Source organism: Cynocephalus volans, chromosome 12 (genome assembly GCF_027409185.1).
Source record: "Cynocephalus volans isolate mCynVol1 chromosome 12, mCynVol1.pri, whole genome shotgun sequence".
NCBI classification, from domain to species: domain Eukaryota; kingdom Metazoa; phylum Chordata; class Mammalia; order Dermoptera; family Cynocephalidae; genus Cynocephalus; species Cynocephalus volans.
The window spans coordinates 7,998,014-8,021,263 of record NC_084471.1 but is presented as its reverse complement, the minus strand read 5'-3'; the positions used below and the strand labels follow the sequence as shown (position 1 = coordinate 8,021,263).

Sequence of the window (23,250 nt, the reverse complement as noted above, 5' to 3'; positions counted from 1 at the left end):
GGCTCTTTATAAAAGCCACATTTATTATAATATGGTTCAAATTAAAAAATAAATAAAACTAAACTGGCCTTTCAGTTTGAGAGCCAAACTACCAGATATTTATACATAATACTCACTCCTCTTTTGGCTTGATTTGGTTTCTTTTTTATGATAGAGGAAACCTCTGCCAAAAAAAAAAAAAATTAAGAAGTCAGAAAAATAGAAACCATACATATTTCTTCTATCTTAGTGGCCTTTTTAAAAATTCTAAGATACTGCACATTATTATTTAAGAGACTATGACATTTTCCATGTTAGTTTGTCATCCGGAAAATTGTGTATATGAGTGTATTTTAGATTAACAGAACTTCATCAGAATGGGGCTCTGTACTTCCACGCAGTATCCAAACTCAGCGAAAAGTATTTTTGAACACCACACTGAAAAGAAACAAAGAGCCTGAGCTTGCCCCATGCAGTATTTTCTTCAGGAGCATTTTTCAAATATATATATTAGAACAAACTCTACTATTAAGCTCTACTCATTAAAAACTTAAAAAAAAATAGGGTCGGCCCATGGCTCACTCGGGAGAATGTGGTGCTGATAACACCAAGGCCACGGGTTCAGATCCCTGTATAGGGATGGCCAGTTAGCTCACTGGGAGAGTGTGGTGCTGACAACACCAAGTCAAGGGTTAAGATCCCCTTACTGGTCATCTTTTATAAATAAATAAAAACTTTTAAAAATTATGTTAAAATACAAAGTTAGCCAGGCATTATGTTCACAACTAAAGCAGTCAGTGATGTGTTTTTTCACCTTAACTTATATATTTTATCATATTAGCCAGTAAGAAACATAAAACATTCTATTATTTTAGTAGCAGTACTTTTTAAATTGCACAAAAACATATGACACCTTTGGAGAAAGTTTCTTAAAAATGATCTTCTGAGTAAATTTAATCATAGGTTACACGAGGATACTTCGAAAATTTCATGGAAAGATTTGTATTATTTTTTTTTTTTAAAAGATGACCAGTAAGGGGATCTTAACCCTTGACTTGGTGTTGTCAGCACCACACTCTCCCAAGCGAGCTAACCGACCATCCCTATATAGGGATCCGAACTCTTGGCCTTGGTGTTATTAGCACCGCACTCTCCCAAGTGAGCCACGGGCCAGCCCTATATTATCTTTTAATACTATTTTTACACGAACTTTTTGAAGTACCCCCGTATTTATAGCTTTTAGAATTATGCTTAAGAGACCCAGCAAGAATAAAATCTTAATTTTTTCTTACAATGATGAAAATGTGCATTGATAGGAAATGGTAGCATAAAACCACAAACAGCAAAAGATTACAAACTTTAGCCCTAATGAGAGATTAATGTCATTACATTTCAAGTGTGAAAATGACACCCATGGGAATTTTTCTTTCTATCACTTTCTTTCAGATTTGTATTGGAGTAGTCACATGTAATCTGCTCCCAACTCCAATGAGTCTAACACACGGTGAAAATGTCAGGAACGTGTCTAATAGTTTAGTTCTTTTTCACCAAAACAGCTGCTTTCCAATTAATGCAATATAATATGTACCAATTTCAAATTATAATTCCCTGATAATGAAAAATTAAGGGTTAAGTTCACCTATTATAAAATCAGAAAGAAAAGACAATGCTAAGAGTTCTTGAGTAAATAGAAATGTTGTAGATGCTCTGACCCCTGCTTATCTTGGGGATATAAACCAGCTCAATGTAAACCAGCCAATCAAAAGCATCAACAGCAACCTTGGCTGAGTGTATAGACTGCTGCATTTTATAATCATCAAGCTGGTTAAAATAGAACAGCATCTTTTGCTTAATAATATCTCATTAATAGATTTAGTCGCAATGCTATGTGAATGGCATGAGTTGTGACACCTAGGCAGAATGCAAAGACAGGAGTCATTTTTTCCTTAGTGAATCTCAGGCTTTAAATAAGAAGATACGGTTTTAAGCATATTACCTAACGCAGCCTTTGATGGTACATTAATACCTTCCACACTTGGTCCTTGCTCTGGTCCACCTGAAAGTTTAAAACATTGATATTAATGCAGAGAACATACTCATCAAACTTGCTTTTCAATGTGTAATAATTCAACTTGCTCAGTACCACATATCCAATTTTGTAAAATGATCATCTTTCTTTTCAGCTCCATATTCTATTTTATCATTATAAGAATTTGATTTAAAAGTCTATTAAAATAGAAGGCTAGCTTTAGCTCACTTGGTTAAAAGTGTGGTGCTGATAACACCATAGTCAAGGGTTTGGATCCCCTTATCGGCCAGCTGCCAAAAATGATTTAAAAAGTCCATTGAAATAGAAGTATGTTTTTTATCCAGTGGCTTTATAGAATAAAAAAGTTAGTGGTCTCTTTAATATCATTTAGAATTCTACCTTCTAATCTAAAGTTTTAAAGTAACCTGTTCTGAGATACGTGGACTATACACATATGTGGACTACACACTCAACGTATGTTACATTTGGAAATTCTAACACCAATTACATCAATGGTAGAAACCTACATTTTCAGTTGTCAAGAAATCTGCTCTGTTTTCTAGCTTACCTAAAAAATGATCCTGGTCAGGAACTCTATTAAGTCTTCACTAAAAATATATTTTGTTATTTGATCCTTTTAAAAATAGATGGACAAAATGTATATCCAAAAAATAGAATATTATTTGGCCATAATACGGAATATGTAATAAGGAATGAGGTACTGATACATTCTACAACATGGATGAACCGTGAAAAAATTATAAGCACAAGAAGCTAGTCATAAAAGACCACATATTCTATGATTCCATATATAGGAAATGTCCAGAATAGGCAAATCCATAGAGACAGAAAGTAGACTAGTCGCTGCCAGGGGCAGAGGGAAATGGGAAGTAACTGCTAATGGGTATGTAGTTTCTTACTGAGTGATGAAAATATTCTGAATTAGACAGTGGTGATGGTGCCACAACCTTGTGAATATACTGAACACCACTGAATTGTATACTTTAAAAAGGATGACTTTATTGTATGTGAATTATATGTCAATGAAGCTATTATTTTTAAAATGTCAGGCCCAATAGTGGTTTAGAAGAAATTCTGTTTCATTTTCATAAATATTTAAAAGATAAACTCTAGTAAAGGCATTTAAGTTGGCAAAGTATGATGAGTGACCACAAAAATACTTTGTAGAAAAACAACTGACAACACACTTATTGATGACCTACTATGGGCAGGACCTGCTCTGGGCACTGGAGAACAGCAAAAACAAGAATATACAGGCAGAGCATGTCACGCCCTGTGTTTGTTTTGCTTGTTAAAGTTCTTGTTCTCTCCTTTCCACTTCGTAATCCTTAAAATCACCTTGTCACCCAGTGCTGACACATGTTCTCCTAAGTGAGACCTCCCTACAACTGGGTTCCCTAATTAGCAGCTGATTAAGAAAAATTCTGGACAGAGGAGAGGAAAGTACTGTTGCAGTTGTAAAAGGAAACAAAATTCTAAACAATAAAACCTTTTAGGAGAAACTCTTCAGCTAAGAATGTAGATTATAAGAATAAAATTTTGTTCTGTGTTTAGTTATACTTAGGTTGCTGTTCCTAAAACAAACTGAGACATCTGGACTTCAGAGCTTACACGTCTCCTATGGCATGTAACCTTCAATCTCAAAAGGACTTTTATGCTAAGAAATTTTAATAGTAACAATAGTCAAATTATCATCTGTACTTTCAGAAGATATATAACACACCTGTTCTCTTTGTTAGCCAGGAGAATGTTGGAATTATTTTTTCTCTTCTCTTTATAAATAATGGTAAATCATCAAGGGCTCAGGCAGATTCCTCATCTTAAAAAGAATCTCTCCCTGGAGATCACAGCCCGGAGGAAGGGATATACAAGGGATATGCAAACTAATGGATGTGGTAATTTCCAGAACTGGGGTGTGCTGTGCTATGAGGTAGACAAAACCCATAAATGCAGCTGTGGCTGGGAGCACTTGCTGGCTGGACTTGGAGCTGAAATTCCAATAAGGAGGCAGCCCCATGCTGATCAAAGGAGAGAGTCGCATTCCACGTAAAACGGCAAACACAAGAGTTGCATTCCAAGTAGAACAGCAAACACAAAAAAGAACCAAAGGGCCAGTGTGGCCTGCAGTGTAGTGTAAAGCTAAGAAATCAAAGAGCTAAACTCCAGTTAGTGGTGTACAAATGTCTTCTTTGCAGGCATCTAAAGACATATAAGTAAAAAAAAAGAATGTGGAAAAAAAATCACAGGTTGCAAATCATGCAAAAAACAGCCATGTCAGAGTTCTTTGCATATTAAGGAAACAAGCCTTTTGTCTATATATGAATTGCAAATGTTTATCATTTGTCTTCACTTTAAAGTACTTTTTCAGAACAGAAATGTTAAATTTGTATGTAGTCATATTTATCTATCTCTTCCTTTTATAAAGTTTGAATATGTGCAGAAGGGCTTCCCCACTCCAGGATTACAGAAAAGCTTTACTCATGTTTTCTTCTAGGATGAAAATCACATTTTCATTCAAATCTTTGATCCACCTGAATTTAGTTTGGTGTAGAGAGTACAGAAGGAATTCTCTTTTGTTTTATATTTTTTTCCAAAATGCCAGACACTTGTCCCACTCCACTTATAGAATAATGCATTGTTCCCCGGGATGTGTTCCAGGAAATGTTCCTATCCTGACCCACTCCTATACTGGCATTGTAAAACCTGTTGTTTGATGGGAATCTTGGACATTCCCACCCTTACACCTATAGGTCAATACAAAGGAAGTGACTCCTTTTCTTTACCACAGGCCCCACGACTCCACTCTCAGATAGAGCTGAATGCCTTTCTCTCCCAGGACTCATCTTTTAATAAATACCACTTACTCTCCAACCCTCCAGCAAAATCCTTGCCAGAAATTTTCTCAATATTATCACCCAGTCTAAAGGTCGGTAACTGTTTAGTCTTTCCTATTACACTAAGTTCCTTAAAGTTGTTCCAGGCTCAGTTTATATAAGCCAGCACTTATTTCAGTACAACACCCCATGGGCTCACTGCTTAGTTGTCAAAAGTTACATTTTTGTTGTTAATTTACACTAACATTCTGGCTAACAAAAGATGTTCAAGTTTAAAACAGAAAGAACTGACTATTCATGTCAGTGATTTCTAACACGTAAGCAATTGATATAAGTGTATTTATAATAAATATAATTCTACAAAAAAGTCATCAAATGTCAATCATTAGGTATCAACTATTTATATAAGTTCTTAAATTGAAATCTTGTTTTCTGATTATGAAAGTAACACATACTCATTATAAAAGTTCAGACACATCAACACTGTATGAAGCAGAAATTAAAAATCCTCAGTAATTTAATCCTCTAGTTAACAATCTGGTGTGTGCCTTCCAGAATCTTTTCTGTGTGTATATGTTTTATTTTTTTTGCAAAAATGAGATCATAATCCTTGTTCAGTAATCTTCTTCTCCACTTTATAATCTATCGTGGTTATCTCTTTCTGTCATTATAGATGGGTCCACATCCTAATTTTTAAGTTTCCTAGCGTTCACTGAACCACAGAACAGCATTACAGGACAGTTCTAAAGACTCCACCTCCGTTAGTTTCTGAAGCAGTTTCCACGGCGCTTGGTGGTAAAGAAGGTGGTTCTGGCTGTGCTGATGCCCTTGCTGTGCCACTCACCTGAAGCAAGGAGAGAAAAGTCACCAGTACACAGAGCAAGAAAACAGCCAAAAACAATCAAGGTGGGGCAAAAGCTAAATATTTAAATAGTTACCTTCTGGGTACTTGCTTAGTGGAAAGGAAGGATAATATTAAAACATGTCTACTCTTATATCTCTGTTTCAATGCTCAAATTTTTTATCTTCCCTTCTTTTTTTTTAAGTAAAATTTTTATTTTGGAATAATTCCAGATTTACACAAAAGTTATGGAGCAGCCACTTTAGACCCAGAGATGATAGAAGCCACATATTAAGAACAGCAAAATGAATCCACCAGTCAACCCTGGACAGCGCCCCTCTAACTGCTGATGATAAATTAATTTCCATCTAGTTTAAGTGATTATATTTCAGGATTGTCTGTTATAGCAGTTTAGCCCGTATCCTGACTGAAACACTTAAAATATATACCTTTCTTAAGGTATATATTATAAAAGGTGTATATATTATAAGGTATATATTTCATAAGGTATATATGTCATAGTAAGCACTCTTTAAAATCACACAAAGCAGGGCTGGCCGGTCAGCTCACTCGGGAGAGCGTGGTGCTGACAACACCAAGTCAAGAGTAAAGATCCCCTTACCAGTCATCTTTAAAAAAAAAAAAAGAGTAAACAAATAAATAAAACAAAGTTATATGAAACATTACACATAATAATACATACCTCGGGAGAAACATGAGAGGCAAAAAAGTCTTCTTGCTTTGGTGGAGGGGACAAGGGTGGAAGCGCACAGCTGTCAAGCCACAGCTGGAACGAAACCACACAGGGTGCTGAGCTTTCATGCAGCCTGAAAGGGCTCTACTTCACAGCTCTCACTCCCCTTTTAGAAACCTGTTTCCTAAATTGCTACTTTCCATTACTATAAAATTAGTTACAAGCCACAGGGGCCTCTGAGCTCAGTTTGATAATGTGTCAATCCAGTACATTTTGCTTCCAAACCTTGAGGAAGTCAAGTATAGCAAATCCACAAACCATTTCTGAAAAGGGAAGATCAAGGACTTCATGTCTAAGTGCAGGTTCCAAACCACAGTCAATCCTCATTGTCCACGGATTCCATATTTACAAATTCACCCACTTGCTAAAATTCACTTGTAAACCCCGAATCAGTGCTCATGGTGTCTTCAAGGTCATTCCCAGATACACGCAGAGCAGCAAAACATGAGCCGCCACCGACAGCTCTCCCAGCTGCGGCCAAACGAGGCATGCTCTGCCCGCTCATCTGTTCTTATACGTGCAGATGAGCGTCCGTTCTGCAGGACACTTAGAGCCATGTTTTCCACATTTTTGGCTTTTTATTGATGATTTCAACATTTAAACAGCCCCCAAGTGCATGCTGAAGGACTGTCTTGTGTTCCTGGGCACACGGAGGCTGAGAGGGGCCTTATGGAGGGAATACACATGTTAGACGAGCATCATAGCCCTTGGCTGTGAGATCAGTGTTCATGAATCAACAATGTATATTAAATAAGGTGTCTTTAAACAGAAACACACCTTAAATGAGGTTGTGTATTGATCGGATGACGAAAATGTAGCCAGAGGCTTTAGGAACCTAACCCTGTATTTCCCCTAGGAGTGATGTTTCAGCATTCATGGTGAATTTATAGAACATAAAACTACCTTGAATAAGGAGAATCAATTGTACCCTGTTTTACTGTTCGGAATAAAATCCACTTTTTCCACCGGAATGAACATTCATCTTAAGGAGATAGCCCAACCTCCCGGGACTTACATCAGTGCCGTGCTTCCGTGTGGCTTGGGAGGCGAGTGACTTGATTTTCTCCCTATAGAGCTGAGCCGCACGACTGTTATACTTGGCATTGGTTTCACTGGTGGCACACCCATGTTGATGGAAAAAGGAAGACTACAGAGGAAAGCATGCAGATTAATGGAAATATGCATTGAATCTAACATGGTGACCAAACCCACTACTTTATGTACTGAGAAATTTTTAAAAAATACTAGTAAAACCCACAATAATTTAAATGTCATAAAAAATTCTAAAATAAAATTTTCTTTGTAAAAAGGGAGTTCCCTCCACAAATGCAACATTAATATTTTGGAAGAACTAGATATAAGACTTGTATTACAAAATGAAATAACTGGTCCCCATTTCTCCATTAAACTGCCTCTGTAATTCTCAACGTTATTTGGGAGGAACTTTCTACTCAGGACATGAGCAATACTTTAATTCATGAGCAATCAATTTCAATTCGGATTTCACTAAATCAGAATTTTTGACAAATTGATTAGGGCTACACTAACATCTACCTTATTTGGCAATATTTCTTCAATAACAGACTGCAACACAGGTAAGATGATAAAGCAAGTGTTTAAATAATCAGAAGAAACTGCTTTCCAATCACCTCATGAGGATCCATGCATAGACATGAATTATAAAATTCATATCTTAATTAAAGTAGATCTTCTAAAAACCTGTACAAGTGATCCTTTCACTAACCTAATTTGATTAATAATGGTATTGATCACCCACACCTACCAGATCTTATCCTAAGTTTTTTATTTTGTTTTTTTTTTAAAAAGATGACCAGTAAGGGGATCTTAACCCTTGACTTGGTGTCAGCACCACGCTCTCCCAAGTGAGCTAACCAGCCATCCCTATATGGGATCCGAACCTGTGGCCTTGGTGCTATCAGCACCACACCCTCCAAAGTGAGCCACGGGCTGGTCCTTAAACAGATTTTGAATAAGCAAGTCAGCTGGGTCTACCCAGCCCTAAAGCCCACCACGCTCTTTCCCTTATCCCACAGGCCCCCCAAACATGCAAGCTTGAACTGCTTTACTGGTGTAAGAAATATTTAAATGAGAAGGAAAATGAGGAGTTTGAGACGAACTTACCGCATTAGCATTTCCTCCAACCTGCATGCATCGCAACTGAAACCAAGACCAGTTAGAATCTAACTCCGTAGATCTAAATGGAAAGAATATTCCTAAATGTTAGTACTTTTCTTCCCCAGAATCAAACCACTGAACTTTGGAGAACAAGATTTCCTCGAGCTGCAAGATCCTAAAGAATTCTGAGTTGGTGTTAAGGGGGCCATGCGCTTCCAGGACGCTGGGGCTGCAGCGAGGACGAGCAGCGCGGACGGCCGGGAGCACCTGCTGTCCCCTACCCCGGCCACCAGGCTGCAGCACTGCCGCCTCCCTGGCTCCAGCCAGTCTCCCCAGGGGCTCAGGACAGGACGAGCCTCATGCGGCTATTGGAACAACTCCGACGTTGCCTCTCATCGTCGTAGCTCGAATCTGGTAGTGTGTCTCTACTCAAAATAGACATAGTGCTTGGGTTTTTTCAGGTCAGCTATCTCCTTGTCCAGTTTGACCCCTACCAGGAGCCTGGAGGATGCTCATACTCTTAACATAAGGTGGAAGGGACCTACCAATACCAACACCAACACCAGCAGGGAGAGGAGAAAACGCAGGATTTAATGCTCCTGAAGTGAGACCTTCAAGTGCCTCCTGCCCGGCCCCAATGCCCTACTTATCAATCTAGTGTCGATCAGGTCAGTGACTAAAGCTCCAACAATGCACACTCACCAAGGGATCAACTGTAATGCACGATCTGACTGGCACAATGATGTTAGTTAAAGTCCTTACACTGAGTCCTCACATATGAGCAAAAATCACGGCCATCCCCTTATTCAACAATAGCTTGCCCCAACCAACTATGAAGGAATGTGGACATTTTAAAATGGGTAAGGTAGAATAAATACCCTTCACAAAATGGGCAAGATAGGAAGAAAAGAAACTACCAATCCACCAAAAATTTCCTTTTCTGCTGCCCTTCCATTTACTAATTTCTATGCCTATGAGTATTGTTTAACCTTTGTAAATGCTAGAAAGTTATTTTGAAGCAAATGGTTAATTTAAGGTTAATACTAATACAAAAATGACAAATCCACTTCATGATAATATATATTAAAAAAAAATTAAACCTCACTTTATAAGAAACAGATTTCCCAAAGACAAAAAAAAAAAAAAAACCAAGCAGGTACCAGCCAGCCACACTCCCACCACCAAAAAAACCAAAAAACCAAAAAATACAAGCAAACCTCCTTTAAGAATTTCTGATCACAAGGAAGATGATTAAGTGATGTATCTTCCACGTAGCCAGTATTTGTTCTGAAAGACCCTGCTGAGGCACCACATTTTCAGAACCCCCCAGCTGAGTTGTGTGCCATCCCCCTGCCCCTCTGTCACAGGGTAGCACAGTCTCTGGTGACAGACTGAGAGAATACGAATCCCGGCTCTGCCACTTACTAGCTGTATGACAGTGGAGAAGTGACTTAACCTCTCTGTGCCTTACTTTCCTCATCTGTAATGTAGGGATAATTATAGGATTATTCATCTTGCTCTTGTAGAAATTAAATAAGCTGGTATCTGAAAAGTGTGTGGATCAGTGCCTGGCTCATGGTAAACACCACATGGAGAACTTCTCGTCTTCGCCATTGCCATGACATAACCCAGCGCACTGTGTCCTACTGTGATCCTCACCCCTCTCCCACTGAGCAGCAACCTCCGGCGGCCCGGGAATGCCTTGTACTTTTCTCTCATGCTCCTAGCACAAGCCCAGCACATCACAGGTACCTGAAAATGCGCTGAACTGAAGCATGTCCTAAAATTGAGGGAACAAGTACCCAGCCTTCCTAATCAGCCTTGTAACTTTTTTTGGGGGGGGGTGCGGCTGGACAGTAGGGGGATCCAAACCCCTGACCTTGGTGTTATAAGGCTGCGATCTAACCAACTGAGCTAACCGGCCAGCCCTGCCTTGTAATTTTTAGTTCTAAACTACCTTTAAAAAATAAAGCCAAACATTTCTATATAGATATCTTAGAAGCGAAGATTAAAAACTAAAAGCGGATTGTTCCTGATCTGAGCTGCCTGAAATTCTATCATAATGTTGGAGTTTCAAAAGAAAAGGTTTTGATAATAATCAACTCTGAACATGTACTAGAGTAACCTTAAAAAGAAACTTAAATTCCTCCTCAGTGCCCATTCCCACATGAGGAAATGACTCCCTGTAGGCAATTTCTCATCTTTAATTTAGATTAAGAGATATGTGAAAGATCTGTGACAGTGCTAAGAAAAAAGTAAAGCAGAAAAAGTAAGAAACAGGGCCGGCCCGTGGCTCACTCGGGAGAGTGTGGTGCTGATAACACCAAGGCCGTGGGTTCAGATCCCATATAGGGATGGCCGGTTTGCTCACTGGCTGAGCGTGGTGCTGACAACACCAAATCAAGGGTTAAGATCCCCTTACCGGTCATCTTTAATTAAAAAAAAAAAGAAAGAAAGAAAAAGTAAGAAACGTTGAATAATTAGTGTCATTTTAACAAAATAGCTCTTGTTAACCAATTAGGTAAATGAGAAAATAAGTTTTCCACAAGCTCTAAAATCCTTCTATGAGTCAAAATATAACCTCCTTAAAAATGCATGAATTGGTTTCACTAATGGCTGCCAAAGCCTGTATTTTTTGTAAGTAGATTTAAATGATTATGAAATCAGAACAAATCTCACTGAGTCAACAAGACAAAGTTTCCGTCTAATCAAAATTTAAAATGGAATACACCACACCACAGGTAATCTAGACTTACTCACAAACTAGCTCAGGAGCAGCTTCCAGGCAGCTGTTTGTCTATAACTTGCTTCGCTGCCTCATATAAGGTCACGAAAAGTGACAGCATGAAAAGCTCCTCCTCTCATGTCCACTGAGCAGGCACCTAGATGATTCCAATCTGGTCATTCTCAACATTTGCTGGGGGCCTGCCACATGCCAGGCTTTATGTGGATTTATTTGCTCGCTCCTCCCAACACCTTACACGGTGAGTCCTAGCATTCCCACCCCCACTTACAAGAAAAGGAAACTAAGACACAGAGAAGTAAGGAACATACCCAGAGCTAGTGATGAATGGAGCCAGGGTTAGGCCCCCCCAGCAGGTGGGCTCTAGTGTCCTTGCTCCTTGCCTCTGCCCCCCAGGCCATGTCAACTTCAGTATAAGCTCCCAGTCTGGCAGTTAAGACCCTCCACAACGTCACACAAATCCCCTTGGAGCCTTATTTCTTCTCATTTTCCCATGCATACAAAAATGAGCCACAAAGCATTTATTTCACCTTTTCCTGCCTCCGTATCTTTTCTTAAAGTCGAAGTGCTGACCTCCATTTTCCCCGCCTTGCCTCCATTATCAGAATCTCACCATACCTTCAAAGTTCATTGCAAACGTTTCCTCCTCTTTTCAGCTTTGCCCAATTGTCCAACCAGAAGTAGGCACAGCAACTAGTTTCCTTCTCTCATGCAGAACTTTGCAGTCTATCTTCTTATCTATGTTGCATTTAAGCCTGTCCCTAGCTCCATCCCAACAAGATCAATGCAACGATCCCATTCACCTTTAATAAGCTCATGAAATACTCAAGGGCAAGCTTGAGAAGCAGCAGAGCTGGAGGGAGAGGAGCTCCCTGAGACCAGCAGCAGAGGTGAAGAGCGCAAGCCCTGGGAGGTGGCGGGGCCCAGGCTAGATCAACTAGGCCCACTTTGGGAGCAGTCAGCTCCCAAAGCAGCTTGCCATTTTCGTACACTCCTAACCTGCCTTCCACTCTTTGCTTAGTAAAGGCCACGGTTTATAAATTATTTTTTTCTTTGTAAAATTGTTGACTTGAAATTTTACTTTAAAAAAAACCCCCAAAACTCCACTTAAATATGCATACCCCCCATGCCACATCGTGAACAGTGATCATTCCTGGGAAATGGTACAGGGTGGGGGAGGAGGGCAAGGGGACAGACAGGCAGGAGAGAAAAAAAGGGGGAAAAAGGTATTCTAGAAAAGGGACTTACACGTCTTACTTTTTATACTTTGGGACTGCTTGGGTGTTTTTTCAATGAGCTAGTGTTTGTAATTTTTTTTAATAAATGAAAAATGTTTAAAGAGTATCGTCCCCATGCTCCTTAAAAAAATAAAAATAAAAACCCACACTGAATACCTTCTCATCCTTGACCTTCTCTTGCCCAAATCCTAGACTGCTGCCCTCTGGTTATATACTGATTTTTAACTGTTGTTTTTGAATCATTTATAAGCACTGTGATTCATACAGTTACATTTATCACACGTTTAAAAGGCTAGTAATTAAACCTGCCCAAACAGATCTGCTGTCCAGCCTCCTCAGGCTGTAGGTCAGCCCTTCCCTCAGCCTCAGCGAGGAACACGTCAGAAAACCACCTGACTTCCTGGAGTGGTTTACACTAGGAGTATGCCTTAGTGGTGAGGAAGAGGGAGGGTCAGATTATGACGGGAGGGACTTGGCAGAGAGAGGGATGGAACACAAAAAAGATAGAAAGGAAGAAAACTAATTATGTACTGCCTCAAGTCCAGTCTTCATTTGCAGGGTAGGTTAACCATGTGTTAACTGGTAACAATCAATCTGGAAGAAAAAGTACATTAAAAATAAACTTGAGGGCCGAGCCTGTGGCGCACTCGGGAGGGTGCTGCGCTGGGAGCGCGGTGACGCTCCCAGCGGCCGCGGGTTCGGATCCTATATAGGAATGGCCGGTACACTCACTGGCTGAGTGCCGGTCACGAAAAAGAAAAAAAAAATAAATAAAATAAAAAAATAAAAAATAAATAAACTTGATTCAATGAGAAAGGATAGTCTTTTCAACAAATGGTGCTGGGAAAACTGGGTATTCACAAGCAAAGGAATGAAGTTGGACTCTTACCTAACACCATAAACAATTAACTCAAAATGGATCGAAGACCTAAATGTAAGACCAAAAACTAGAAGAAAACGTAGTGCAGAAGTTTCATGACACTGAGTTTGGCAATCATTTCTTAGATATGACATAAAAGGCACAGGCAAAGAAAAAAATAGATAAATTGGGCTTTGTGAAAATTTTTAAATTTTCTGCATCAAAAGACAATATCAACAGAGTAAAAAGGCAACCCACAGAATGGGAGAAAACATTTGCAAATCCTAATACAGAATTAATATCCAGAATATTTAAAGAACTCCTAAAACTCAACAACAAAAAACCAAACAACCTAATTCAAAAATGGGCAAAGGACTTGAATAGACATCTCTCCAAAGAAGATACATAAATGGCCAATAAGTACATGAGAAGATGCTCAACATCACTAATCATGGGGGAATCACTGGCAAATCAGAACCACAGTGATATACCATCTCACACCCATTACGATAGCTACTATCAAAAAAACAGAAATGAAAAGTGTTGGTGAGGATGTGGAGAAATTAGCATTCTTGTGCACTGTGGGTGGGAATATAAAATGGTACAGACACTGTGGAAGACAATGTGGTTGTTCCTCAAAATATTGAAAACAGAATTACCATATGATCCAGTAATTCCACTTCTGGGTATGCTCCAAAGAACTGAAAATAGGGGCTAGAAGAAATATTTGCACACCCATGTTCATGGCAGTATTATTCACAATAGCTAAAACATGGAAACAGCCTAAATGTCCATCAATAGATGAATGGATCAGCAAACTGAAGTATATACACTGAATGGACTATCATTTAGCCTTAAAAAGGAAAGAAATCTTGACATGCTGCAACACAGATGATCCTTAAGGACATTATGCTAAATGAAATAAGCCAGGAACAAAAAGGCAACTACTGTATAATTCCATTTGTATGAAGTACTTAGTAGTCAAAATCATAGAGACAGAAAGTAGAATGGTGGTTGCCAGGGACTGTGGGGAGGGAAGAACGCGGAGTTTCAGTTTTACAAGATGAAAAGCGTTCTGGAGATGAATGGTGATGACAGTCTCATAATATTATGAATATATTTAATACCACTAAACTGTTCACTTAAAAATGGTTAAAATGGTAAATTGTATGTTATGTGTATTTTACCTCAATAAGAAAAAAATTGGAGGAAATAAACAAACATGCCTTGGCAATTAAATCCGTCAACATTTAAGAAAGAGACAAGGACAGGACAGTGGTATTCAAAATATTCTGGGACCAGAATCTAAGAAAAAAGAAAAGAAGAAACTAGTAGATACTCTGAAATCAAATCAACACAAAATAACTCCCTTTTCTAAATAATTATCCATGGAGTTATACGGCTATAAATATTTATCCTATCATACCTTTAAAAACTGATTTCTGGAAAAAACTCTATGCATCAGGAAAGTTTTTTTTAATATATCAAAAAAGAAAATTATCTTGTAATTATTACTATACAGTTTTTGTACTATCATAAAAGTATCTCATTATGAATTATAATAGAATTTTATCCTACAGAAACAAATGTTCTCTTATAGTAATCACATTGTATTAATATTACTTAAGTCATAACATAAAATAAAATTGCTCGCCACTATTCCAAGTCGCCTGCCTTGCCAGCTCCTGCCCTGGAAAAAGAAGTGACAGGGAACAGGTGAACTGGTTGCAGGAGGCAGGCAACAACCGGGGTCTGAGCCATGAGTGCTCCATGGGGCCCTGCAAAGTGCCCTGCCATGGCCTGCGGCAGCTGATATGCAAGCCTTGCTCAGCTTCCAAGCCCTAAGCCTGGCTGGGAATCCTTTTATTATTTCAATTTATTTTACTTCATGTAAAGGCACTTCCGGCCTCCCACTGGACTGCAGAGCTGTGTCCGTCCAGAGGTAGCACCCTTCTGCCATGCACACAAAGGCCCATATGGGCTACGGCCAAAGTGTCAGAAGTCGAAGACAGATTACTCGCCAGAAGGGCTAAGTCTTCAGATGAAGGCAGAAGAAAGACGTTCATGTTATTCACATTTGAAATTGCCACTAAAAATCATACAAAAATCATGCACTTGGTCGGGCTTTGCGTTATCAGTGTCCTCAGGAGCCAGAGCTGTAGGATCGTGCTGGAAGCAGAACCCTGATGTGAAGAAGGCTTCCCACATTCACATGAACTCTCCATGTGACGGGGTGCGGAATGGACTCACAACACCTGAATCCCCCTGGCATGAGTGTGTACATTTTACAGAAGAGAAAGGAAACGCCGCTCCAAACCCTCTGTTCTCACTTTGTCTCTGACATCGCCGCTAGTGTCCCCGACACAGAGCTCTGCAGAATGGTAACTGAATAGAAAATAACTCATTACCCCAGTTTACATAATGATAGAAGACTTAAATCTCCATAACTGACGATTAACCTGTCATTTTACTTGATATCAAAGCAAATGTAAAGAAAAAAGGGGAAGGACACCTATGTAACAATGTAATCACTCCCGCCCCAGTGAAACAAGATTCACTTACCGGATAAAACTCAAGTGAACACCCAGGGACCGGTGTGACCCTGAGCAGTCGATGCAAAGAAACACTCCATAGGTTATGCTTGCCCAGCTGGGGTTTTTGGCACCACAATCAAAACACACCTGAAAACAAAATTTTTTAATTTAGCTATTAATTAATTTATATTAGCCAAATGAGCCATCTCATAAGATACAGCACATGACTTAGGCTGAAAGCTGCTTAACATTTACAATTAAACAATTTAAAACTTGATTATTAGAAAATATCTCACCTAGGTTTTCTTAAACTCTCAAATTTCAATTTCTTTTATTACAATAAAATTATTATGTTATATATAACAATATTATATTAATATAATTGTATTAATAAATGTTTTAATTATATAACATATTCTAGGTTATTATGCACATATTGCAACACTACACATTGTGCATAATGGAGTTTAGGTTTGCATACCATCTCCAACGTTACTTACCCCTGAAGGAATCCTACCAGTCATTTAAATGAATGCTAGCCAGGGATGTCACCCTGCTCAGCACACTCTAGCCCTTACAACCCCTGCAAGGGCTGTACACCAGATGGCAGGCACTTGTGCATATTTCTTCTGTCCCCAGCCAGAGAAGAAGGGTGTGGTAGCCAGACTCCAAGATGACCCCAGTGATCTCCACCTCCTGGCATTCACACCACTGTGCAACCTCCACACTCACTTTACCAAGTGGTCTGTGTGACCAATAGAATATGGCAGAAGTGACGGTATGTCACTTTAGAGATTGGGTTATAAAACACCTGCGGGTTCCTCTCTCTCTCTCTCCCCCCCCCCACCTTGGGTCACTAGCTCTGGGGAAGGCCAGCTGCCATGTCTTGAGGACACTCAGGAAGTCCTGTGGAGAGGCTCAAGTGGCAAGAAACTGAGGCCCTCAGTCCAACAGCCAGCGAGGAGTGGAGGCCCTCCAACCACTATGTGAGGGAGTTCACAGATGACTGCGGCCTCCTGAGGACCCTGAGCCAGAGCCAGCCAGCCAAGCCACCTCCAGATTCCTGACCCTCAGAAACTGTACAAGAGAATATATGCATGTTGTTTTAAAATGCTAAGTTTGGGGTAAATTTGATACACATCAAAGATAACTATTACAAAAGAGAGATGTTCATCTATGAAATACGGTGCCCTTCTCCACCTCTGCCCCCTCCACTCTGTCCAGATCACTTTCATAACTCTTAGACACATAGCTTCTAACCAAGGAATATGTCTCTTGCCCACTGAGGGCACCAAGAGCCCCAAGCTGGGACCTTTCCCTATCACCTGCTTTCCTTTCCTGCCAGCATAGAACCTGTATATGGTAAATGCTCAATAAGTGTTTGCTGAATAGATGTGTATATATTTTTTTAATCTCAGAGCCTGAAAAATAGTGCCTTACTCATAGTAAGCACTCAGTAAGTATTTGTTAATCAAGCAAACAACTTACAAAACCTATTGCCAGCTCAAAAATTAACATTAGCCCCTTCAACCTGGACACTGAAGTCAAACATTCTCCATCTGATAAAAGGAGCATAAAAGTACACCATGCTTGTCATGGAAATTAATATTTATAATTAAATTCAGAACAACAGAATAGTAAAATTTTCACTAATAGGAGAATTGTTTGTAATTTTTTTTCCAGAAAAAATACGTATTTTAGATATACTTTACAGGCAGAGCCACTTTTGTAAAGGTTATCCACACTACAATCATCAAGAAAGATCTGGCTTCTGGACTTTTGAGGGCAATAGAACAGGGAAAACATGAGTGGGTTTTCTAAAGCCCCTCACCATGATAGGCTCACATTGATTGTGCAGGAGTAGTGGGGGTGGAGTGACAACTGACGTGAAAAGGGGCCAGTCGAGTCACTTCAGTGTTTATTGATTGTCTACTGTGTGCCAGACACTGCGACAGATGTTGAAATATAAAGGAGACAGAGTCCCTGATTCCAGTAATACCTGTTGAGCCCCTACTCCCTGCCAGGCCATGTGCTTGTCGCTGAAAAGCTTACTGTGCAGTGGAGCCACGGACACGGAAATTAAAACGCCTTGTGTTAACAGCCATTAGAGTAAAAAGTCCTCTTCCATGGGACACCAAACAGTGTGACTGACTCTGCCAAAGGTGCTGTTCTTCGAGAGGCTGTTTGTAATCCCTCACTGACTCACTCAACCAATGGATGCTGTGCACATACTATCAAGTACTGTACCTGGCACATACAAGGTGGTTCAGGAAGAGTCTGCCCACATGGAGCCCACAGTCTAGTGGTCTAGTGGGTAAGACTAAGATTGTATCTTAGTAAGTAAGGACGAATGCAAAAGGAGGTGACAGCAGATTCGCTGTGTACAGCCCAGTGCAGGCAAGTTTGAGAATCACTTCTGAGGTGGTCACAAGGCTGGTTATGAGAAGAGAGCAGTGGGGTTTCCAACTTGGTGGCTTCAGCATCCTCCTGACCTACCAGCTAGGCTGAGGAATTGCTAGAATGTAGCCCCATGAGGGCAGGTGCCCCGCCCATCTTGCTCAACTGAACTTAGCGATAAGCGTGGCACTACATAGGCACTGACTAAATGCAAATACAAGTGGAGGGGCAATTTTAGGGGTGGAAGAGCTAACGAGTTGAGACTGGGACCTGTGGAGGTCAGGAGGCAGTTAGATATATGAGTCTGGCTCTCACGAATGCTACCCTGATTCTCCTGTTGGAGCAGGAGACTGTGCTTTGTTTTGATATGCAATCCCAAACCAATGGCGAGATATGGTTTTCTAAGCAGAATATCAGTCCTTATGGTGATAAAAAAAAAATAGGCGGCTTTTTTTTTAAAAAAAGATGACCGGTAAGGGGATCTTAACCCTTCACTTGGTGTCATCAGCACCACGCTCTCAGAAGTGAGCTAACCAGCCATCCATACATAGGGATCCGAACCTGTGGCCTTGGTGTTACCAGCACCGCACTCTCCCAAGTGAGCCACAGGCCGGCCCTAAAAAATAGATAGCTTTTGACTGACATTTGCTTTTTTAAAAAAATTCTAACACACTACTTTGCTATTAATTGACAATTTGTTTTGCCTAATGATAAGAACAGCAATTATTAGGAAACTAATAATAGCTAATATCAAGTGTTTATGTCAGGCACTGTTGTTGGCACCTTACCCAATTTCATCTTCATAACAGTCCTTACAGAAGGTGCTATTATCATCCCCAGCAGGGCCAGCTTCCTGGATGATCTATACAGTCGCACATAATCCCACACCTGGAAGAGCTTGTGATTGGTTTCATGCTCTGCTGTCTCATCTAGAAATTCTTAACACTTTTCAAGCAAGGGCACTGCTTTTTCATTTTGTACATTTTGCAAATTATGTAGCTAGTCTTGATCCCCATTTTAGAGAAAACTAAGGAATTACTTAGTTAAGTGTCACAGCTAAGAAGTAGCCACACAGAGACTGGACCCCAGGCAGCCTGCTCCCAGAAGCCCCTCTTTACCCCTTCACCACACTGCATCTCATGGCAGAAATCATGACCCCATGCAGTCCTTTCTCTCTCCTTCATCCACTGGACTACAAGCTCCCTGAAGTCAGGAGCCACATCTCTTTACCCATCAGTGTACGTACCCTCAGTACTTTACACAGTGCCTAGCACACTGTAGGTGCCTAGTGAATACTTGTTGAATGAATAATGCAAGCAATCCATGTAAAACTAAGGAACAGTATAGCAAAAAGGAACAATTTCACAAACTAGAAAACTGACTGTTATGAGTTAAAACCTTTGATCCAGAGAAAATCATCATACATAAGAGGAAGAAATTGGCTACCATATTTTAAAAGTAAACCAAGTTGTTTTCTTTACCTTTTCTGTCTCATGTATCTTAGAGCTCTTTTTTACAATCCCATTTTTAAAATGCTTACTATTATCTGACTCTTCCACATCACTAAACTAGTTTTCTTCTTCGCTTAGGTAATAGTTTCAAGCCAATAATCAAATAAAAGGTCTCAACCAAGAAATATAGCATATTACTGTAAAACATTACTAGAAAATATTTCTGCTCATTGCTTTTACAATTTTCCTATTATGGAATATAAAACTTTCCACAGGTGTGTTCTTCATAGTAAAAATGATAATAACACCAAAAAATAGCTGACATTTATTGACAACTAGCATATGCCTTTACTGCTCTAAGTGCTTTTCATGGATTATCTCATTTAATCCTCACAATAACCCTTTGAGTTAGATCCAGTTCATGCTCCCATTTTCAGATGAGGAAAATAAGGTACAAAGTGGTCAAATAACCTGCCCAAGGGTGACATGGCTAGAAAGCAGCAGTCTGGATAATTATTTACAAGAAAGCCCACACACGTCCCTCAAAAGTGTCTCTTGGTACAAAGACACTGACTTCTTATTCAAAAGGGGCACCTTCCCTTTGATGAATTCAAAGAATACTTGTTGATATGTTTCTGAGATAAAGCTCACAAAAAATCGTTTCCACATTGCTAACTGCAGATCCTAATCTTGTCTCGTTTTACAGTAATCACTCTATAAACAGATGAACCTAAATTTGAAAATCAAGAAGAGAGTAAAAAAATGGGCACGGAAGACTTCCTGGAGCTGTTCTCCTCTTAGCTTTCCTACATCCATCGATGTCACCCCCAATCAACTGTTCACTTACTGACTTCTCTTAGGCTGTAAGAAATATGGGCTCTGGGGCCGGCCAGTGGCTCAGTCGGGAGAGTGCGGTGCTGATAACACCACGGCCATGGGTTTGGATCCCATATAGGGATGGCTGGTTAGCTCACTTGGTAGAGCGTGGTGCTGACAACACCAAGTCAAGGGTTAAGATCCCCTTACTGGTCATCTTAAAAAAAAAAAGAAAGAAAGAAATATGGGCTCCCCTCCGCCATCAAGACTTAAAACAAAAACACCTAAATTTTGTAAAATTCAGGAATTGGCTATACCATCATGTCAAGGCTAATGACCATGCTCATTAACAGATGTTCCCTTTGAGGTGACAGCGGGGATCAGACAGAACTGTCACAGAGGGGTGGGGAGAGTCCACGCTGACACGACAGCCCTTTGCACTCTCCCACGTTCCGCTGCAACTCGTGATCCTAAGCCAAAGGTGTCACCCTAGCCCCACGTATCATCACAACACCTCCTTCCAGGTGCACAAAGTTGTAAAAGTTACAGCAGGAAAACAGCTTCAGGAGACAAAAGGGAAAACACCAATCTCCAAAGAGAGCCAAAGGGAGGAAAGAGAAAGGGTCTGTGGTGGGCTTTCTTGGCAAAAGAAAAAAAAAAAAGTTGGAAGCCATCGCAGAGACCACTTAGGAATTTTATCAGACAGGGAAACTGAGGCTGCCATCAAAGGACAAAGGGAACCAACCGGTCCCCCACAGGCACCCATGAGGAGCTTTAGAGGCGAGCTCCACCGTGGCAAGAGGGCAAACCAAGCTTTCCCACGCACCCAGCGCCACCAGCTTCCCGCTGGGTCCCGGGTGCCCGCCCCTCACTCACAGGAGCCCGGTTCCTGCTACCCAGCCCTCTCAGAGCCCCCGGGTGCTCGCCCCCAGCCCTCCCAGGAACTCACATGTCCACTCCCCCGCCCCCGTGTGTGCTCCCCGGCCAGGTGTCAGGAGCCCCCAGGCGCTTTGGCCTCCCCCCGCTGCGCAGCCCGCCCCGCCCCGGGTGTGCGCCCCCTCCTCGACCCCCCGTCGCGGAGCTTGGGGAGCGGGGTGCCGTCCGAACCCCGGCGAGGCCCAGGCCGCCGCGGCCCCACAGTGCGACGTGTCACAGGCCGGGCCGGCTCCTCCTCTCACCGCCGCGGCCGCTGGCGCTCGCAGGGGCAGCCCGCTGGGTCCAGCAGCGGTGCGAGGCAGGCCCGAACACGCCCCGAGGCCGTTACCTTGTTGGTGGGCACTGAGCGGAGGCGCTTGAAGATGGTCAGGATGTCTTGCTTGCTGGGGTCCCCCATCGTCACCAGAGAATCTGGGTGCAGCTGGCTCCGCCAACCGGGAAGGGCTGACGAGGAGCGGCTGCCGCCTCCTAGAAACCGACCAGGGGGCGGGGCTGCGCGACAGGACCAGGCCCCGCCCACACCCGGGCGCACGCGCCGCTCTGCTTCCCTGAGGCCCTCGCTTACGACGCACCGTTGGCCCCGCCCTGCTTAAGCCCCGCCCCCCGGCACCGCACGCGCGTGCGCAGGAGGCCCACGTGGCCGCTTCAGGCGTTCGCTTCCCCAGGCGGGTGGTAAGCGGGGCAGGTTTGGACGTCCCTGGTGGACTCATGCGTGCCGCCTTAGGAGCCACCAGCATTTCGAGGGGTTGGCCGCCATTTCGCCCGACGAACTGCTTCCGTGGTCTTCTCACATTCTTCGCGTGAGGGCGGCAGAGACAAGTAGCAGAGGCGTGTGGGAAAGGGCCCGTCCGTCGTCCCCCGACACCCGACAGACGGAGGACTGTGGCGTAGACGCCGGATTTTCGCTAGTCGCCTTCGTTTTTTAATTCCTGCCCTCAGCCAAGGTCAAGCCCTGGGTGGGAAGCTTTCGGTGCCGGAAATTGGTTTTCTTAAGGTATCCGCGTGGGTATAATGTCAGGGGACAGATAGCAGCCCTCGCTGAGGCAGGGAGTGCGCAGTCAGCTGATGAGCCTGCAAGGGAAGCTTGGCTGTGAACCCCAGCGCCTCGGGCTGTGTCCACCTTTTGCGGGACATTACTAGCCACGGGGGTTCGAACTCAGGAGCAGGCTCGTGTTTGACAATAGTGAGTGTGGATCCACTTCCCTAAAGCGTGGTTTGCACATCTGCGCAAAGGAGTTAGAACTGAAGAATCTGGGCCGGCCCGTGGCTCACTCGGGAGAGTGCGGTGCTGATAACACCAAGGCCCCGGGTTCGGATCCCATATACGGATGGCCGGTTCGCTCACTGGCTGAGCGTGGTGCTGACAACACCAAGTCAAGGGTTAAGATCCCCTTACCGGTCATCTTTAAAAAAAAAAAAGAAAAAAAAGAACTGAAGAATCTGTCCTGAGCTGCAGGGGAGAGCGGCTGCCCAGGGAAGCCCTGGAAGAGCCTTTGGCAGTGGCCTTTCTCCTATGAGAGGCTAAGAATGTTCGCTCAACCTGCCTGGGTAGATACATACCTTCAGGGGAAGTTGGAAGGTTGCAGGGAATGTGGACTCATAAACCTAGGGTTGGAACTTTTCCAAGGAAGGGATGTTTATTACTTTACAGAACAGTACATTACTTTTGCAGATGGCTCTGA

General features: G+C 41.8%; 1 protein-coding gene across 2 annotated transcripts in view; it reads right to left on the bottom strand.

Moving 5' to 3' along the window:
• Positions 1 to 22,070, bottom strand: part of ARFGAP3 (ADP ribosylation factor GTPase activating protein 3) — a 44,699-nt gene extending 22,629 nt beyond the window's left edge. For both annotated transcript variants that reach the window (XR_010021354.1, XM_063075588.1), the window contains exons 1-8: positions 21,897 to 22,070; positions 15,997 to 16,115; positions 8,601 to 8,673; positions 7,474 to 7,605; positions 6,408 to 6,491; positions 5,620 to 5,707; positions 1,976 to 2,035; positions 117 to 163 (exon numbers count right to left, since the gene is read on the bottom strand). Coding sequence is in view for 1 of the 2 variants with exons in the window: in XM_063075588.1 (XP_062931658.1) it covers positions 117 to 163; positions 1,976 to 2,035; positions 5,620 to 5,707; positions 6,408 to 6,491; positions 7,474 to 7,605; positions 8,601 to 8,673; positions 15,997 to 16,115; positions 21,897 to 21,965 (672 nt within the window). In the remaining variant the exon portion in view is untranslated. The remainder of the gene's footprint in view (positions 1 to 116; positions 164 to 1,975; positions 2,036 to 5,619; positions 5,708 to 6,407; positions 6,492 to 7,473; positions 7,606 to 8,600; positions 8,674 to 15,996; positions 16,116 to 21,896) is intronic.
• Between the last annotated feature and the right edge of the window lie 1,180 nt (positions 22,071 to 23,250).